This window comes from Brienomyrus brachyistius, chromosome 1 (genome assembly GCF_023856365.1).
Source record: "Brienomyrus brachyistius isolate T26 chromosome 1, BBRACH_0.4, whole genome shotgun sequence".
NCBI classification, from domain to species: Eukaryota; Metazoa; Chordata; class Actinopteri; order Osteoglossiformes; family Mormyridae; genus Brienomyrus; species Brienomyrus brachyistius.
Window position 1 is genome coordinate 33,075,985 of NC_064533.1, and position 19,082 is coordinate 33,095,066.

Here is a 19,082-nt window from a genome sequence, read left to right on the forward strand (position 1 = left end):
AATGGAAATATAATTGCGCACAAAATTCAAAGTACGAAAAATTTAGGTTAACAGTTTGTTGCGTTTTTGGTACAACAGGGAAAACAGGACTTTAGTAGTTTAATAGTAGTTATGAAATAATTTATTATTAAAACTGCAGCTGCAATTATGAACAGCTGCAATCCAACGGCAATGCATCTGTCAATGTGTCTGAATGACAAAACCTAAAACACACTTATTTGCATATATATATTATTTGCATATATAACAATTAAAAAAACTTAAACTTAAAAAAGAGAAAGTACAAATAATAATCCTGCATGAAACACATTTAAATGATAACAATCACAAGAAAGTAAGGAAATCTAGCTTTCAACAGGTGTTCTATATCTCACACCAACATATAATCAAACAGGGGTCGCTCTTCTTATGCCAGATGGAGTGACTTTTGAAAGCCTTAGGGCAGTGCTTCCCAGTCCGGTCCTCGGGGGCCACGGTCGGTTCATGATTTGGCTCCTGCCCAGCTCCCAGAGCAAAAACGTGACTGTCTGCGGGTCCCCAAGGACCAGCTTTGGTAACACTGCTTTAGGGTCACTGGTAACAAAGAAGGAAGATACATTGTACTGAAAGGGTTGATCCATCCAGACTAGTAAGGTTACTTTAATCAATATTTATGTGCCACCTGAGAGTAATAAATCTTTCTTTAGATAACTTTTGAATGTCGTCCCCCAGGAATCTGAGGGGACTCTTATATGTGGGGGAGACATTAATCTGGTATTAATTTAAAATCTAGATACATCTAGACTAAACCATATATAGTTAGACCTTTTAACACATTCCTAAATGAATTAGACTTGACTGAAATACAGTGAGTGTTTAATCCATTTGAGAGACATTATGCACAATATTCTGGAATACATGGTGTTTACTCACAAATTGATTTCATTTTAATGAAACTGATATGTACAGAGTGAAGGTGTCACGCCCACACAGGCAGGACCTACACGGTGTGGGAGGTTAGGGCTAATAACTGGAGGGATAAAGGCAATCCGATCACAGCTGGCCAACGCGAAGTATTGCGCCGATGTACTCGAGCCTTACCAAGCACTCTCTAGTCTATCGTCTTACCCTTGCTGCTGACCTAATCTGTTTGCCCAGTGTATGTTCCTTACCTGTTTTTCCTTCCCTCTCCAGACCCGTTCCCGTACCTGACCTGCCCTTCCTGCCGAGCCCGGCACGTCTCGTCCCCACCTCCCCGTGTGGTCGTGTCCCGTGCCTACGTGTAAAACTGACCTTCCGGCTTTCGACCATTCCGCCTGTCCCTCGACCTTGCTTTCTGCCTGTCCCTTTCGGTGCTGTAGTTGGGCGAGTACCAATAAACCTTTTGTGGGGTTGCAATCCAGGATCCGAGCCTCTCTGTTCTGTTTCTCGTGACAGAAGGAATGTAACATAGTACTAGTGGACATTTCAGATCATAATATTATATATATATATATATATATATTAAAATAGAAGGGAGACCTAAATGTGGGCATGTTAAATAAAGAAAAGAGAACTGAACAACTGAAATCAGACATACAGAGATGCATGGAAGACAATGATAATAGAGAAGTTGACCCCACAATTGTATGGGATGCTCTTAAAGCAGAAAGTCAAACTAATGGACTTAGAACAAAAGCACATACAAACTTCTGATGCTGAGATTTCAGAATAAATAAAGGAAGTACAGGGGAATATATTTTAAAGCATGAAACAGAAAAAAATAAGCTTTGTGAAACATTATATGAGTCAGGACCTAAGGCCATAGAGGTATTAGCAAGACCCCCAGACTAAACAACACATAAGCCCCTTTCAGATGTGCACTGCCATTCTGAACATTTCTAGACATGACCTGGATGAGCTGTACAGGTGAACGCAAATGTCCGAATCTGCCGTAGTGGCCATTTAACAGACTTTCCCCAGCTAGCTCCCTGGTACAAAGTCCAGGTCATTTAATTCCATGTGTGAGTGGAGCAGGAAATTGTCTGGAGAATTCACTGTGAGCAAGCTGGCATGTTGATGATGTTTCTGTCATGTGACTGGCACGGAAGCAGAAGAATGCAAACAGACAGAAAACTCTGTCAGTAAGGGCCAATGACACAATTGTCCAACAGATTCAAGAAACAGCAAGGGACTCAGTTGATTAAATTACGAACCAGTTATGTGACCGGGGTGTAATCTGAACTAAAGAGCAGGTGAAACATTTTCGATATGCTGTAAACAAAAAACTTCAATTTCTGCAGAGCAATTCTTGCATCATATCCTGCCTCGGTTCTATCCAAACATCACCCCTTGTCTAAACCAATTGGAACTATTTCCAGTAGCTGTGAACATATCTGACACAGACAATCTCTGGTCATGTGCCACATGTGTGAAAGGGCAACTCTGGAAAATATCCAGACCCGATTCTCTGGACAATGTCCAGAGTTCATGTAAGGAAGCGGCTTTTAAAAATTGTTATCAATCGTTGTATAAACTACACGAACACTGCATTGCCTTTTGTTTAGCACTAATAACTGTCTTGCTGGGAAAATGACTACAGCAACATAGTTTACTAGCTAGCTAATGGGACCTTGACATGTATGCCAATGTGGCGATATGATAAAGACGTCTCTATATTTCCTACTCGTTAAATGCCATTCATCCTTTTCCAAAAGGAGAGGTAACATGTCAGACTGGCACGTTAAACATTAAATACAAAAAAACCACTTAACACAAAACACAATTAATGAAAAGAAACATAAAACCAAAACATAAACAGATCCTACGAATGGTCCTACGAAGTCCTTACAGTGTTCTTGCAGCCGTTACATCAGCTAGACACCATCTATTAGAAAAGTAAATGCAGTTTATATGCTACAGCCAAGGAAAAGGGCAAAGCCGATAACTTTGTCAGGTATACATACCACTCAGTCAGTGCCCTCAATCACACGCAAGAGAGGAAGACACACCATACGGGTGTCACACTGGGAAAAAGACTGTCCTGCGACAAAGCGGCGTGCACACTGCCTTCAATCAGAGATACTGCATGGCACCACTATCCAAACAAACGAACAATCAATGGCAAAACATAGCCAATAGGAAGCAAAACAGCTACTACTACTACTACCTTACTCACACTGCTGGCAATGAGTCAAAGAAAATGGGGCAACCCGGAAGGGGGCAGTATCAATGCCGACAAGTCAGGGAATGCCCCACGTTGGGCACCAAAGCCTTATATAATCTGCCCTCATGTGGATAATTGATTGACAGACTGAGCACGCAACACATGCCCCACAAATCAAAACATCTCCACCTGCTACACTAACACACTGTAACTTTTAACTAACAGTGTGAGTAAAGAAAGGCCTACATATCACAGTTAAGAGCAAAGGGATTTAAATCTTCACTAGTTACGTTTTCACTACCTTGCTCTGTTTTGACTTTTCAGGTCTTGAAGTAGCTAATGCTATTTGACAAGTTAGCTAGCTAGCATTATTGTCCTGTGTCTAAGTGACAGAGGTAAGTAATTTAACTGAAAAATAATGTCTTTTATACAAACATATGAAAATAATATAAGGTTTTGAATGACCACATGTAGTAGTGTAGTAGTAGCTGTCATATAAGCAGCATAAGATCCTTCAAGGTCAATGTTAAGACTCACAGCCCCCTCCAGCCAACGCCCCGGGGCACTGACCCCACTGGCCCAGCACCATACCTCTGTGAGACTAACTATGCTGCCATCAATTAGAATATCCAGAAAGACTTAGACACTTTCAGTATGGACTCTAGCTCTAAGAATGAGACAGTCAACCTCTTTCATTTCCTAAAAGCGAAGGTTCTCTGGGATGGCAAGAAGTTTAAAATAACATTCAATGAGGGTGTATTTGTAGTGATGCATCCTATAGCCTATAGCTCTTTTTTTTTAGCCCGGTCTGAATTTCTAAACAAAAGGGACGACTTGCAAGGGCCGTTTCTGCCTTGTTCCGGTCATATTCACACTCAGATGATGTCGTCTCAAATGAGTTAGCATGTTTACGAGTGTTTCCAGCAACATATCCGAGTTCGGTATAACAGAGCCAAAAGACAATTTTGGTTCTTCTCAACTTCTTTCTTTGGGGGGAAAAAGTGTTTTTCTGCGCTGCAATGAGAAAATCAATCTGCCAGTAGAAATGAATATAGAGTATGCAGTGCTGTATGAAGATACAGTAAAATGGATGTTGCTGTTTGGTCTAACATGGCATCATTTTGTATAGGTATGATACAGTAAAACTGTGAAGAGGGGAGTACAGAACACTTTAATAATTTATCATGTTGCCCTTGCTTGTTTCTGATTGGTGGGATGTGTGCTTCGCAGGAATCCATCACCCACGCTGCGCCATCCGGAGCAGTGGTGCCGAGGCTTCAGCCACTTCCTTGCACAGTAAGTATGCCTCTTGGCAGGACCGATGTCCCGCCTCCTACTGGCCCCGCCCACCCCCATCCAGCCTGGCCGCACATGGCTCTGGGGAATCATGTTTCGAGTCAGGCGCAGACCCCCCCTGGGAGCATTTTATCCTAAGCTGCATCATTAAGGAGAAAATTGTTTTCCGATTATGATTTGTTTCCAGCTCTGATCCTGTGAGACAAAGGGACTTGGCATCTTTTATGGACTGTTAACTGGCTATGTGGTTCTGTGCTTATGCCTCTGAATTATTCAGCATAACCTTTGTTGGATGATGTCCAGCCAGCTCCAAGACTGTGAAATATGGCTTTGCAGTGGGTAGTATTTTTTTCTCCTAGAGGAGGCTTGTCTGTGACATGTGATTAACAGCAGAGCCGGGACCTCACTTTAAAATTGTGCTTCAATTAACTCTGATGGCACAGTATAATTGCATTTAGTACATAAAAAAAAACTTACAGAGCAGTGACATTTTTCTTCAGGCTTTTCTCTACAAGGAAACACTCTCAGCCTAAACTGTTTTCCTGCTCTCAAAGTTCAGTAGATTCATTTAACTATTTGCAGACTAATAAGGCCCAAATCCTATAATCTGACATGTGAAGTGACTTTCTGCTTATCTGTAGAAACTACTCTTGTATATGCATAAAGTTTAGTTTAGTATAGTTTGCATAAAACGATATGTTTGCGATTAAGATAATTAAGAACAGACTCAATATAAAAGAGAGGAGTAGAAAATCCTAAGTGAATTGAGAGCTATACTACAGAGAGGGAGAGCTATACTACAGAGACCCCCCTTTATTAAAATACTTAAATCTGTAGACTGCAGTGCTGCAAATAGTCCTTCCTGGGGGGCTGACGAAGCCCGCCTCTGTAGTAGATGCTATATTTATTTTGGGTCTCAGTTTTGCAGTGAGCAGTGCTTTCATTTGGATGATTTGAAGTTGCAGTGTGTTTGAAGACGTAAGCAGCGTTAAAATTTATTCTAAGAAAGAGAGAAATGTGTGTGTTTACACATAAATGTAAGAAAAATATGAAGCATTGGTATTTGTTACTTTTTCTGCAAACCTGACAAAATATTTTTCCAGCTAAGCTGTTTTTCCCCACCAGCATTTTGTGTTGTTTTTCGATGTTATAGTTGTAGAACTATTATGGGACACGTCAAAAGCTTTCACATTTTACCTTTGCCTGTGAAGCAGAGACTCAGAGCTGGTGTTCTGATGCGTTCAGATTTAGTCCAGTGAGGCAGTGAATGGTGCGGGGGGGTCTGGCTTCTTGCTGCATTAGCAATGTGTGTATAAACCCAGGAGGGGATTATATACTACATTTTTGTTTTTTCTACTTTTTTTTTTTTCTACTTTTAATTCTAATTTAACATTTTTTAAGGGAGTTCTGGGAAAGGACATGTTTCTGACTAGTGAGGTCTTTGTGAGAATTTACAGTGTCAGCAAGCTGAATTGATCACTTTTTAGCTAGATAGGATCAACTTGCTGTATATCATGTGACACTTACCGCGTTCCATTTGTGTAAATCTTCACAAGGACCAAATGTAGTTGAACTGGGAATTATTATCTACATCACAGAGGGCAGGTAAGCATTCAGCCCCCCCCCCCCAGAGTCAATGGGGGCCGTAGTATTTTGTTCAAATATATGCGCTCAAAGTCTTGAGCCTGGCTTAGATTTAAAGTCCAAGGTAGGGGGTGTAAATGAGAAAGCACTCGATTTTCGCCCCATGTTATTTTCCAAGCGGTGATTTCTGTCTGCCCCTCTGCACTGCTGTTATCATCGTTCCTGAAGCAGATTGAAAGGCGCAGGCCATTATTTCATTATTTATAATGAAAACATCAGACAGTACAGCTGTGGACCTGCAGGCATTAGAGGTAATTGACTCATTTATTTGTGTTAGTTGTGCATTTGTCACTGTGCCGGCTCTCGCCAACCGGCAGTGATGAAGTAAAAGCAGTGGCTAGCTGAGATCCATAATATGCACTCCACAGTTTTTTTTCCATTCTTGTTGGTCTGTGGGTGGTAGTTCTGCTATCTAGTGCCTATGAAGTAGGAGGGTAGATTTTTAGGCATGACCGAGCATGAAAGCATCAGTGCGCAGCAGAGCCCCACTCATTCCCAGACACAGCATCTTGTCCCCTTTTCTTTTTTAGTCAATTGAATTGAAGGCCCACATCTGAGCAGGACTGCATTTAAACAGGCCCCAAACACAAACAGAATGTATCTTTGGTATAATAAGTACATGTGAAAGTAATGGTTTTGGTCTTTTCCTTTATTGAGAGTGAAATCTCTTCTCAGTTATTCCATGGAACCAGGGTGGGTGAATCAACCATATAATTTTACAGATGGACCTTTTTGTCTGAGGGATGGAAGATTCATCGGTTGGTGGCTTCTGAGCCTCAGATAGAATCATTTTGGTGAGAATTGAAAAATACAATATTAGTTTTGTGAACACCTTGTTTCGGTTGTGCTATTACTGCGCTTTATTTCTGTTCCTCAAGTTTTGTAAAAATGTATCATATATAGTTTACTGACGTATCCTGCCTAGAGGTGCAATACCAAGCCGGCTTCCATCCATGTCCACGTCAGGGTCAGCGGAGTGAAAGCAGCAAGTTATTCTGTACTGTTGAGGGCTGGTATCAAACCCACAACCCAGGGGGTCTGAGGCCATAGTGAATCCCACTCAGCCTCCCCAGACAGATATATGGCTCTGTAAACAGAGGCTGACAGGTGGTATAGCACAAGCTGCTGAATGTAGACAATGGTATCAGGCAGTGCAGACTGTTTCTAAAGACTAGCCCTCTCGCTCCGCCCCAGACTAAACGCGGGCCGCTGCCACTGTTCCCGGTAATAAATGCATCATCAGCGGCCGTAATTGTGTGAACAAATAGCTGCTTTTTGTGACAGAGTGGGCCTGGTGTTTAGGATCCCGACAGTGGCACCTGCACTAATGGCTGCATCCCTTGCTTAATGTTCTGACACTAATGAATTCTGGGAATTCATTTTCAACGTGGAAATACTGATAGAGGAAAGGGCCGACATTTCAGTGTCGATTAAGGAAGTGGGAGATGGCAGAATGTTGTCTTGTTTCCATTCTCTATCTGTTGCTTGCATAAAGGATGGATTTTAAGAGCATAAAAGGATGAATTTTAAAGAGTTTCGAACTGAGCGTGGAGAAAGGGAAGGCACTGGGTTAAGGCTCATATGTTAAACCATAGTTCCGCAGCCACGTCCGGCCCACAGCACGATTCTTCACAGCCTACGAAATGGTTTTGTTATTCTGTTACAATTGGTCCAGGAATAGGGAAAGGTGGCCGCACACTTTAAGGCAAAATGAAACGTTAAGGTGAAACGAAACTGAACACGTCATCAAGACCAATCTGCTGCAAGGCAGTTTCGGCTTGCTTTGGTCGTGCCCACACTCAGGTGACATCCATTCAAGAAAGTCGGCACATCGGAAGAGTCTCTAGCAACATATCCGACTTCTGTGTAAAAAAACCTGAAAGACAGTCTTGGTTTTATTAGCTACTCCCTCTCCAGTGTTGGTGCAATCTATTTGAAAACCAAAACGTTCCCAAACTGCCAATATGATTGAATATAAACAGTTCTACCCATAACCAACTCATGAATGTGTCAAATATCTACTTGTGAATTTAAATTCCGCCCGAGTTCATAAATGTAGGCCCCTCAAAATGATGTAACTGAACCATGGTCGACTAGCATGTACCTTATCGTTACAGCCCTACCTGAGAAGCTGGGATCATCTTGTGCGTACCTGCTCCTTTCCGGCACCCCTCCCCCCACTGACAAGCTCAGTAGTGACGAGTCAGCGGAAAATTTAGCAAAACATCCTAGCTGGTTTTATTTTTTTGAACTATGCTCAATCTATTTGTCATTTACAAGAATGATCCAGTGGATGTCAGATAAAAGCCGATGAGTAATAGTTCATCAGCCCAGTGGATGCATTTGATTTAACTCTTTTTCTTCAGAGGTTTTCATATATCATTGCTCAGTTTTATTTAAAAAGAGATTTTTCTGTTATAATATTGACTGCATAGTTCACATATGTAAATATTATTTACATATAGTAAAGATGTCAAGTAAAAAACTGCAAAGTTTGGGTCATATTGTTATGGTGACACCAGGCTTGTGCATGTTTCCTGGTAAAAGGCTCCCTTAGAGGTGAGCACTGTATTGTTTGGCAGGCTGGGCTCTGTGGTAGCTATGGTGACACGGCAGTAATGGGGGAGAATGGGAGATGCGGAGATAGGTCAGGCCTTGCTAGCCACTGGACCGAAAACAAGAGCCAGAACCTAGCCTAATAGAAAAGCCAAACTGCAGGGACCAAAACACTGTGTTTCTGTAGTTTTTACTGAAGTATATCATCATCACATTTTCTGATGGTGCAAAGCCGTCTAGCTGAAAGACATATCTCCATCTCGGTATATGTTTTTCAGAATAGAACCTGTTAGCAGCTATTTTTTCACATTTTTCCTGGATTTTGTGTACCTCAGACTCTCTCTTATCTGCATACCGCTTCTGTATTTTATCCGCAGTGGGACCTTTTCTGCAGTTTTTCTCGCAGTGCGAACAGTAGCGTGAAGAAGGTGCCCCTCCTGACTTTTACCTTGTGCATTTGTGCTTCCGTTATGTCAGTGACGTTGCTAATACGGAGCTGTTAATGGTCTCTGGTGAAAGTCAAGTTTCTCCTTTTACCGTGTCGGCTGTCTCTGCCCTCCTTTCTCCAGGTGCCTGATAAAGGATTTTGAGAGGCGCCCCTCGGTCACCCACCTTCTGGAGCATCCCTTCATTAAGCAGGCCCACGGGAAGGACATGGCACTTCGACAGCGGTTAGCCACTCTCATTTTCCAGCAGCAGGATTGCGGGTGCAGGACCAAGACCAAGTATGTGCTCCCATAGCCATAGTTAACATGGCTACTTTATATCCATAAAAGGGCTCTTTGGAAAGACAATAGGTGTGTCTCTCAGTAGACATATACCTTAATGTAACAAGTTTAAAAGTAGCTTTTTAACGAACCCAAAATATCGTGGATGAGCAGTTACGGAAGATGGACTTTAAGATTGTTTTTACATAGATATAGATGTCTAGACTGTTCCTCAGTTAGCACTCTCTTGACTGTTTCTTGAGCCAGGTAGTCTATATTAAGCTATATTTAGCTAAGTGAAAATGTGACCGATAGTAACACACTAGACTGTGTGTTCATTGACTTATCTCAGTCCTGTGCTTATTTGTATTATGTACATTGCATTGTTTCTTGGGAGTGCACAGAGCTGAATGTCACCAACTTGGAGGCTGAGCATGATTAGGGAATCGCTCCTGTTTGTATATTCGCTTTTGTCAAGGCGGATGTTTTTCACGACAGCAATGGAGGAAAGTGGTAGGTGAGTGTTTTAGGTGATTTTCTCAGCCTACCAGCAGGTGGCAGGGTTTCACTACTCCACACTGAAATATCTCAGCAGAATGGACCCTGTTCGTTTGTTCTGAAGTTGGATGTGACAGTGAGGGCAGTTGTGACCTCGCAGTCGAAGTGGGGTCAAATTTACGCTAGAGACCTGGGAGAGTCGGATCATTTTTTGTCAGGAAGAACCTGTAGTGGCTCTGTGATGTGCCTGGTTGTAGCATTAATATTAAATTGAGGTTGTGTTATCTGAGCCTCCTTTGTGTAGCCTGCTCTTAAGCACAGTTGCATAATTTTAGTGCAGTCTTTCCCAGTCCAGTCCTTTGAGACCTACAGCAAGTCTATGTTTTTACTACCTGTGAGACAGTCTACAATTTTGCTCCTTCCTAGCTCCCAAAAACATGGACTGTCTGTGGGTCCCCAAGAACAGTATTGGGAAACACTGCTTTGCTGCCAGAGATAATGGAACTCTGGAGCCAGACGGAAACAGCTCCCCAGACTCCCCAGCAATGGCTCATGGGACTGAGCTTCTAGAGCTTCAAGCCCAGCAGCCACACGCAACGAGAGCAAACAGGCTGGGCAACCCACCAGCATGAGGCAGCAGTTTGATGCAGACTCCCCCCATCGTGAGCTTGTCTCATCGTTAGACGAGGTCAATACGCCGGGAGGCATGAGATAGGGCTCCACGCTGTGGGGAGGGGAATAATTACCCAGAGCTGGGGGTGTTTATATACAAATTAACATGCCTATGATGTATGGCGCAGTTACAAAGATAATATAGCTATGAATATGTTCTTTCCTGCAAATAAGTACAGTAGTCTACCCAGAATTCCTTTGTCTGCATTGTAAAAAAAAGTATATATATTTTACCATTAGGAGCATTGCAAAAGTAGTTGTCACATGTTCTCCATTACTGCCGATTGCTTCTGCCAACTTATTTGGTGAAATGCTCAAGAGGGAGAAGGAAATAATAGCACAGGAGGAAGGAATGCATCACAGATACAAAGAGTTTTGGTCGACATTGATATAAATGAAATCTTCATTTTTATAATTATTCCTTGCATGATATAGCTCTGGTATATAAATTCTAAAAAGTAATGCTTATTGCAATAAACAAGAATCAGACATGGTAGGACAATTAATGAAACCCACCAGTGATAGATCTTAATATCTTGAACTCTGAGTTGCTTTAGCAGAAACTTCTATGCAATCTGTAATGAAAACTCTTCCTGTATCTTTAAGTCCATAAATATGTGAAAGATGCTGTATGAAATTAAAAATGCATACTGTATTATCCAGGAACTTTAATGTATTCAGGTGGAATATATCCAAGCACACAAGGAGTGGAATGTGCACTTATAACTTAAAAATCGTAATGGTAAGGGGAAAAAATTGCACAATTCAGTGCTTTAGTCAGTGAATCTAGGTTTGTTAATAATAGTTATTGTTCTGAATATTCTCTGTTGTATGACTGAAAATTAATGCAATTGTTAATTTTATTTAGTAATACTAATCTGGTATGCTATTTTCTGCAGATAAGAATGAAGCATTGCTATGTTTGGGGTGGGTAACAGTGAGTGTGCATTAATCAAAAGTTTATAGACTTGGTAAACGGCTCTTTTTGTAAATGCTGAATGGGGGGTTTGTGTGCAGTGATTCATACAAAGTTGGCTTTTCATTTTGAAACCAAATGTGTCTGTTGACAGCTGTTAGCATGCATATTTTTATTTAAGCCCCATCAATGCATTAGTCATAGATTTGTCATAGAATTCCTGCATGCAGATATTGTTGGCCCACAAGTGACAGATTATTCTTCATTCCAAATTCCTCTTGCAGTATCAGCTGCACGTGAATTCATGTTTACTATTAAATGTCACCCTCCCCCTCCCCCCCCCCCCCCGCCATGTGACAATGAGATACTGGACTATGTTGGCTTTTTGCCACAAAGGCACAGCTGTGCACTCATGACCTCTGACTGCCAGGCCAAGCTGGAGAATAGCAGGTCAATTGGTAATGAAGTGCAATCTCAGACTGGATTAAGCAGGAATAGGTGATAATCGATCAGAAAGGCCCTGGGGAATGAATCAGAGCCTGACAGAATGAGCGGAGCAAGCAAGATGTGTGGGTAACTGGACTTGGCTTTTAGAAACTGGTGGCTTGTTCCACTTGGTTTTCCGTTATCTAGTACAGCTCATGAATCATGTAAAGGAAATGCATATTTTTCCAATTTCTGTAGGCACGAGAGAATCAGTACTCGTAAGACAAGAGTGGAGAGCTATTCTGAGGAAGATTTGGTGAACCTGGAGGTTTTAAATGAGGTAGGGTAGCACTCTCACAGACGTGTGGCGGAATGTCATAGGTCACGCTGTGATTAATGGCATTTTTCATTCACGTTATCGGATTGTGTCATTCCATCTCATTCTTTTTGCAGGAGATTATAATCACACACCTCCAGAAGAGGTATGATGAGCTTCAGATCTATACTTATGTTGGGGACATCCTCATCGCTCTCAATCCATTTCAGAATCTTGGCATATACTCGCCGCAGGTAAAACCGTTTCTTATCGCACCATATTGAGGATGTATAAGAATCCTTTTAATTTTATGGAAACTGATTTATTTTGAACTTTAACTTTATGCCATATTATTATCTATGCAAATGAGTAATGGCAATAAAATGGAACTGATTTTAAGTTCAGTTATTTTGTTAAAATAGATGAGTTTCTTTAGAGAATCTTGGTGGGTCGTTTTCATTTTCATTTACATTATACTATAGTAAGGTATTTTTGTAAAAACTTGCAAACCAACAAAAAGACCTTTTAAATTCTTCTTTGTAAATACTGTATATGCCTATATTCAACATATTACAACATTTCCCCCAAACACAGCATCAAATTGTTCCTTTGCCAAGACCTCCCTCTCCCCACAAACTGACCTTGTAGTAGTGTCAGAGGATAAAAAGCCATATTAAACACAGAACGAGCAATAACATTGTTACTTTTGATATCTGTACAACATTGTCTGACAACTCGGGAAGATTGTCAGAAACTTCTAAGGCTTTCACTTTTGTGAGCTGAAATGGAGCATGAAACGACTCCAAATTTTAATGGGGCTCTAGAATACACGAGCAATGCTTTAGGTCTGTGAGGGGTATGTGGAAGTCTGGAGAGGTGGTGGCCAGTTTGGACCTAATCTGGACCATAATAAATGTCATGTATTGGATATTATATTCATTAGATATATGGATTGTGAGGAAAAAAGATCCACCATCAAACCGTCATTAATTATGAAAAGTCACTGTTATACATGCACAGTAAACATGGTCGAAGAGTGATGTGTGCTGTGTAATAATTTCCTGGTTAGAGTCAAAGCAAGATTCTTAAATGGGGAATGGAACCCAATACATCTGTGTTCTATCTGGAGAGCTGGACATCTTATCACTCATTATTGATACCAGTTGTTGACTGGGTGCCTGTAGCCCACTGAGTGAGAGAAAAAGGCAACTGGCAGGACACATATCTCAGGGCGTGCTCTCACTTGGACTTGCACCGTGCACATCCCCCCTCCCCATTTCCCCACTGGTCTGCCTTCAAACTGCACTTAACGATCCTGGCCCGAACATGCTTTTGTCATCACTTTGCAACTTTTCGTGTTGAACTAAACATAGGAAGGGAAATGCTGCCGCATAGCAGAATGCAATTCATATTTAATGTCATAATTTTGTGGCTTAATTGGAATCATTTCGGGCACAATGACACCCACAGATTTATCATGTAGGAATGCAGCAATTTTTATTTATTCGTACTGCGTATAAGAAGACATGTTACCAAATATCTGAGTTTAGTAGTGCAGACTAGTGTTGCATGAGATACTGGTGCTGAAACAGTACCGTAGTTCCCCATTTTTGAAAGCTGGTTGGTTTTACATTTCTTTAGTACCAGTATTAATTACTAATCACAATATTACAGACACTGTTAACCATCAAATCAGGACCAAGGACTCAGTATGTCTGAAGCACTTCCAAAACTCTGTTATACACAAATTCAGAATTGCACACACCATGCTGTTTAGAACACTGAAATGTCAGCTAGTTAAATATGGAAGGGATCTTATAATGTAGCAAGATCTTATAATATAGCAAATAGGCTATATTATAAGATGATATCATCAAATTAGAATCTGCACCTACAGGTTATTATGCTATGCTGTGTTTTAAGTAGTTAGATAATCAATTATGATGTGTTGTGTGGGAAGTTTTTTTTCATATGTCTATTAAACAGAAGAACGAAAAAAAAGCAGACAAAACTGCTGCAACCTTATTGGACACATATTATTTTGAGAAGAACTGATGCAATCTGTACAGCCTACCCGATTCCTTCATTCCGGGTTTGATTCATGTGTAGTGTATATGTGCTCAAGCGTGTGTCAGTCGCATCATTGACGTCATGTTTGTGTTCTGTACTTCGACATGGTTAACAAACACATGATATCTGTACCGTGCCTGAGTCTGAATAATCGTGCTCTGGCCCAGCTCTCCAAGTCGGCCAGGGTACGGTTAAGCCTGCCGCGGCCGGGCATAGTTCAGAGCGATCACACTATGAACTGGATTTTGCGAGTCAAATGTACTCGAGTATGGTACAGAGTGCTTAGTGTGAGTGCAATCTAAATAGGCATCTAGCTAGTTTTTCCTCCCCGATACGACTTGAATGTCACGCACTGCAGCAAGAATAATTGGCAGTTTTAGAATGAGGAAGACTTCCTAAATCGTCCCTGTTCATCTGAGTCTTCTTGTTCCCAGTTCTCGATGTTGTACCATGGGGTGAAGCGCTCGACAAATCCTCCTCATATTTTTGCCACTGCTGATGCAGCATACCAGGGCATGGTGACCTTCTGCAAGGACCAGGTATGAACAGACATGTGACTCTTTCATGGAACTTTTTGACATAACATTTTTCCAATACAAAAGGACTGACAAATGTGAAAGTATGTTTCTCTTTTTGCATAAAGGAAATTGTGAGTATATTCATTTGTTCACATTATTACAAGTGAATATGATTAATTGATACTGTTTTGCATTCCAGTGCATCATCATCAGTGGGGAGAGTGGAGCTGGGAAGACTGAGAGTGCACATCTGATCGTCCAGCACCTCACCTTTCTGGGAAAGGTACATGGTATTTCCCAGGGGGTTGTACATCAAGCTCTAAGGGGATGATTGTACTGTCACAGTACGTTTTAGAGGATGACTGTAATGTCATAGTACATCGTACCATGTAATGTGCTTGATCGTATAGAATTTAAAGAAGTATTTTTACTGGACTGATATTGGCTGGCTGTGGTTCAATGAATGATCCAATGCATTTGAAAATGGATGGATGTTTAGACGAATGGATCATTGAAATATATTTCTATGACCGTTCAATTGTAAAAGATTCAAAGTAGGAAAATCTGGATGAATGAATGATTGACTAAGCTTAGTTCATGGTCCCAGGCAAACAACCGGACATTGCGTGAGAAGATTCTGCAGGTGAACACCTTGGTTGAGGCCTTTGGAAATGCCTGCACGGCCATAAATGAGAACTCCAGCCGTTTTGGGAAGTACCTAGAAATGAAATTCACCCCCACGGGGGCTGTGATGGGTGCTAAGATTTCCGAATACCTGTTGGAGAAGTCAAGAGTCATCAAGCAGGCCATGTAGGTGCAGTCAAAGTGGATACTGAAGTTGGAATCTCTATAACTTATTCTGTTTAATATGCTTTAGAACTTCTAACCACTTCAGTTAAAAGATAAAATCATTGGGTTGGGTTTCTTGGTTGCCAGGGGAGAAAAGAATTTCCATATATTCTATTACATCTACGCTGGCCTTTATCATCAAGAGAAGCTCAAGGAATATAGACTACCAGAGAAGACACTGCCTAGGTTGGTTTTTCTTAGAATTAACACTTAATGAAATTTATTAAGATTATATTGATAAACAGATCAATGTAATTTTCCCTTAAAAATCAACTTAACTGTGATGAAATGCTATTAAACTGGACCTGTGTGTTCAATAAACATTACAGCCTAGTTATTTACTCAGATGGTGTGAACAAGTAACATACACATTACCTTAGATAACACAGTTTAATTGCTGATAGTATCACTTTTCCTTCATGTTGTCTCCAGTACCTGAAATATCAGGCAGAATATATTCCTGCATATGTTCTCATGATGTTATCATCAACATTGTTTCCAGGTACATTGACAATGAACAGGTCAAGGTCATGCAACACATCGTCTTGAGTAAGCTGTACAAGGAGCAGTTTGATGCCATTCAGGACTGTTTTCGTATCATTGGGTTCACTGAGGAGGTAGGCCACCACACAGTTGTTACAGCTGTAGAGGCTAGGGCGAAGGAACGGGGGGCATGTACCCGGCAACATTTAATTTGGCTTCATTCACCCCCAATAAGCAGACCTTTACATTTAAATTATTATGCTGTGCCCCCCCTCACCCAATATCAAACTCTGTCCTACCCCCATTGCACAGGGGCTTGTTTGGGAATTGTTTTGGGGGGTGTGTTTTCAGAGTTTTAAGGCTGAATTCCAGCTGACTGAAACTGATGTTGTATAATATTAAATAAACCTGTTTAATTATGTGTTACATAATGCTCAAGGGTTAACAGCTTAATGACGGTTTTTACAGGAGGTGAATTCAGTCTACAGAATCCTCTCTGCCATCTTAAACACTGGAAATATTGAGTTTGCTGCCATTACTTCCCAGCATCAAACAGAAAAGAGTGAGGTGCCTAACTTCAAAGCTCTGGAAAATGGTAGGAGTACTTTTCACTATAGGATCTGGTTAAAACTCAAGGTGGCTCAGTGGGCACCACCTCCACGTTCAAATCCAGCCTCTTCTATTTGTGTTTCTGAGTGCCAGCCAAAGGTTTCAGTGCCATCTGCATTACGAGCGAATGAGATTCTACCAGCTGGTAGCTTAGGACGCAAGGAATCTCTGCCCCATTTTTCTTTATTCTTATTGAACCAATTGTCATGGAATTAGAAGTTAGACTTATAACATATGTTAATGTGCTGAGTTGAAGCTAAAAGCTGCTAGGGATGAATAGTGCCTGTTTGAAGATGCTGGTAGATGTACTCAAAAGTACATCTACTTAGAAAGGTTCCTGGCTTTTCCAACTTGAGACTGTTCTTCTGTTCAGTGGCGGTTTCCTCCGTATAACGGCTCCCGATTGCTTCCCAGCCGCCTTGCTTCTCAGCATCGGCGCGGAGGAACTCCAGGAGGCACTGACCTCCCACTGTGTGGTCACCCGGGGAGAAACCATCATCCGCACCAACACTGTGGACAAGGCCATTGATGTGCGGGACGCCATGTCCAAGGCCCTCTATGGACGCCTCTTCAGCTGGATTGTAAACCGCATCAACGCCTTGCTACAGCCAGACAAGAATATATGGTTGGGCATCACTCTATAAAACTTCTCCATTAATATTTACATGTTTTTTAGCCTGCTGGGTCATTGAGGTATGACCTCATACCTCCAGGAGGTGTGTCCAGCAATGAACTGGAATCACATCCAGGATGTATCCTGCTCTTATTTTCCTCAGATATCATCCAGACTTGATTTTACAGAAAACAGATGGAAAGATTTTTGTTTTGCTATTGATAGTAGAAAACTCACTGATGTCCAGTTTCAGTTGGGTTTTCCTTTAAGACCAATGGCCCAGGTTGGTGAAAAATGATTCACCTTACGTTTATTTTCAAGTAAAAACTACCTTAAAGTTTAAATATGAAACACTGCTCTATGAAAGATGTAATTTGTGATTAAAATAGCTTTGGAGAGAGTATAAAAAACTGCTCACTTATTCAGGAAGTATCACATTATAAAACTCTTTGTTCTCTGCCTTTTAAGAAATTTGCCATCTACATGCTACACGTGGTCACTTTTATATATGTCCACATATGAAATCGATACATATTCTTGATGCAACATACTAAACAGTCAATGTAAAACAAATAAGAGTCACTTGTATTCTTGTAATATTTTTTTCATATGGGATTATTCACAAAATTACAAACCTTGTTAAGCCACGCCCATTCTGAGTACAGATACAGATGATTTTGTTGGTTTAACAGATACAGGTGCAGATACAGAAGAAGAGAGGGACCTTTTTTTTTAAAAAAATATGGCCTTTAGTTCTTTCATTTAAACTGTGATTTCTGGAATTATTTATGCAATCCAGCTATAGAATTCCAACCTTTTTGTTATTTAGACTTAAACCAAGACCCCAATGGAATATTTGTGACTCCTCTTGATAGTATTATATCTCAGGGGGGCCTTGATCCCCCCCACTGGCATTCTTGTTTATATAGTTTCTTGGCAGACAAGGCCATCTACTTAGATAGAGATTCCACATGAGTGCAGATGTCTGCTATCTCATCCTTTAATTAACTTACAGCGCTGTGGAGAGCGGGATGAATGTCGGCATCCTTGATATTTTTGGCTTTGAGAACTTCCAGAAGAACTCATTCGAGCAGCTGTGCATCAATATCGCAAATGAGCAGATTCAGTTCTATTTCAATCAGCACATCTTTGCCCTGGAGCAGGTGAGCAGTCGTCAGACCGGCGTTCACGTCAGGAGTGTGCCTGTTTGGTGTGACTCGAGTCGAAACTGCTTCACGCTTGAAACCTTCACTTGTAAAACTTCAAAACAACCTACACTTCACCTTCAGATGAAGACTAAATAAAATACCATCATCCCATGCTCGCCGATTTTTAAGATTAATTATGGTGGGGCGGAAGATAATTGCTTGATTGTTTAAACTGCACATGTTTTGCAGAAACAAATTGCAGTTGTTACTGTTCCTCTCAGTGTCGTTGTTTTAGATTAATATCTAACTCGTGATATACTTGTTATTGCCGTGTTTGAGGAATTACTTGTATTACGTTCCTGCGTGTTATTTTCTGTCTTCATTAGTCACGGAAGCCATGGTATTGGAGGAAATGATTGGGTGTAATTTGTTGAATAATTGTTGAAAATACTAATGAATCTCATGTCAAATGAGCTGTCACAAAAGTAGCGTATTCATTTCTTTCTGTAAATAATTATTTGCTTTGAGACCTGATTTGATAAAGGATCCAAGCATTTGCTATTTTCAATCAAAGATTTTTTTTTTTGTTGGGGGAATAGATTGGTTAAACAGACTAAAGTACTTAAATATCATGCTA

General features: G+C 40.9%; 1 protein-coding gene across 1 annotated transcript in view; it reads left to right on the plus strand.

Annotated features, from left to right (window-relative positions):
* Positions 1-19,082, plus strand: part of myo3b (myosin IIIB) — a 101,860-nt gene that overhangs the window by 27,533 nt on the left and 55,245 nt on the right. Inside the window, exons 9-20 of the mRNA XM_049012059.1 lie at positions 4,355-4,420; positions 9,190-9,345; positions 12,098-12,179; positions 12,293-12,409; positions 14,660-14,764; positions 14,943-15,026; positions 15,351-15,553; positions 15,680-15,778; positions 16,095-16,209; positions 16,544-16,670; positions 17,099-17,309; positions 18,313-18,460. Of these exons, the coding sequence (XP_048868016.1) occupies positions 4,355-4,420; positions 9,190-9,345; positions 12,098-12,179; positions 12,293-12,409; positions 14,660-14,764; positions 14,943-15,026; positions 15,351-15,553; positions 15,680-15,778; positions 16,095-16,209; positions 16,544-16,670; positions 17,099-17,309; positions 18,313-18,460 (1,513 nt within the window). The remainder of the gene's footprint in view (positions 1-4,354; positions 4,421-9,189; positions 9,346-12,097; positions 12,180-12,292; positions 12,410-14,659; positions 14,765-14,942; positions 15,027-15,350; positions 15,554-15,679; positions 15,779-16,094; positions 16,210-16,543; positions 16,671-17,098; positions 17,310-18,312; positions 18,461-19,082) is intronic.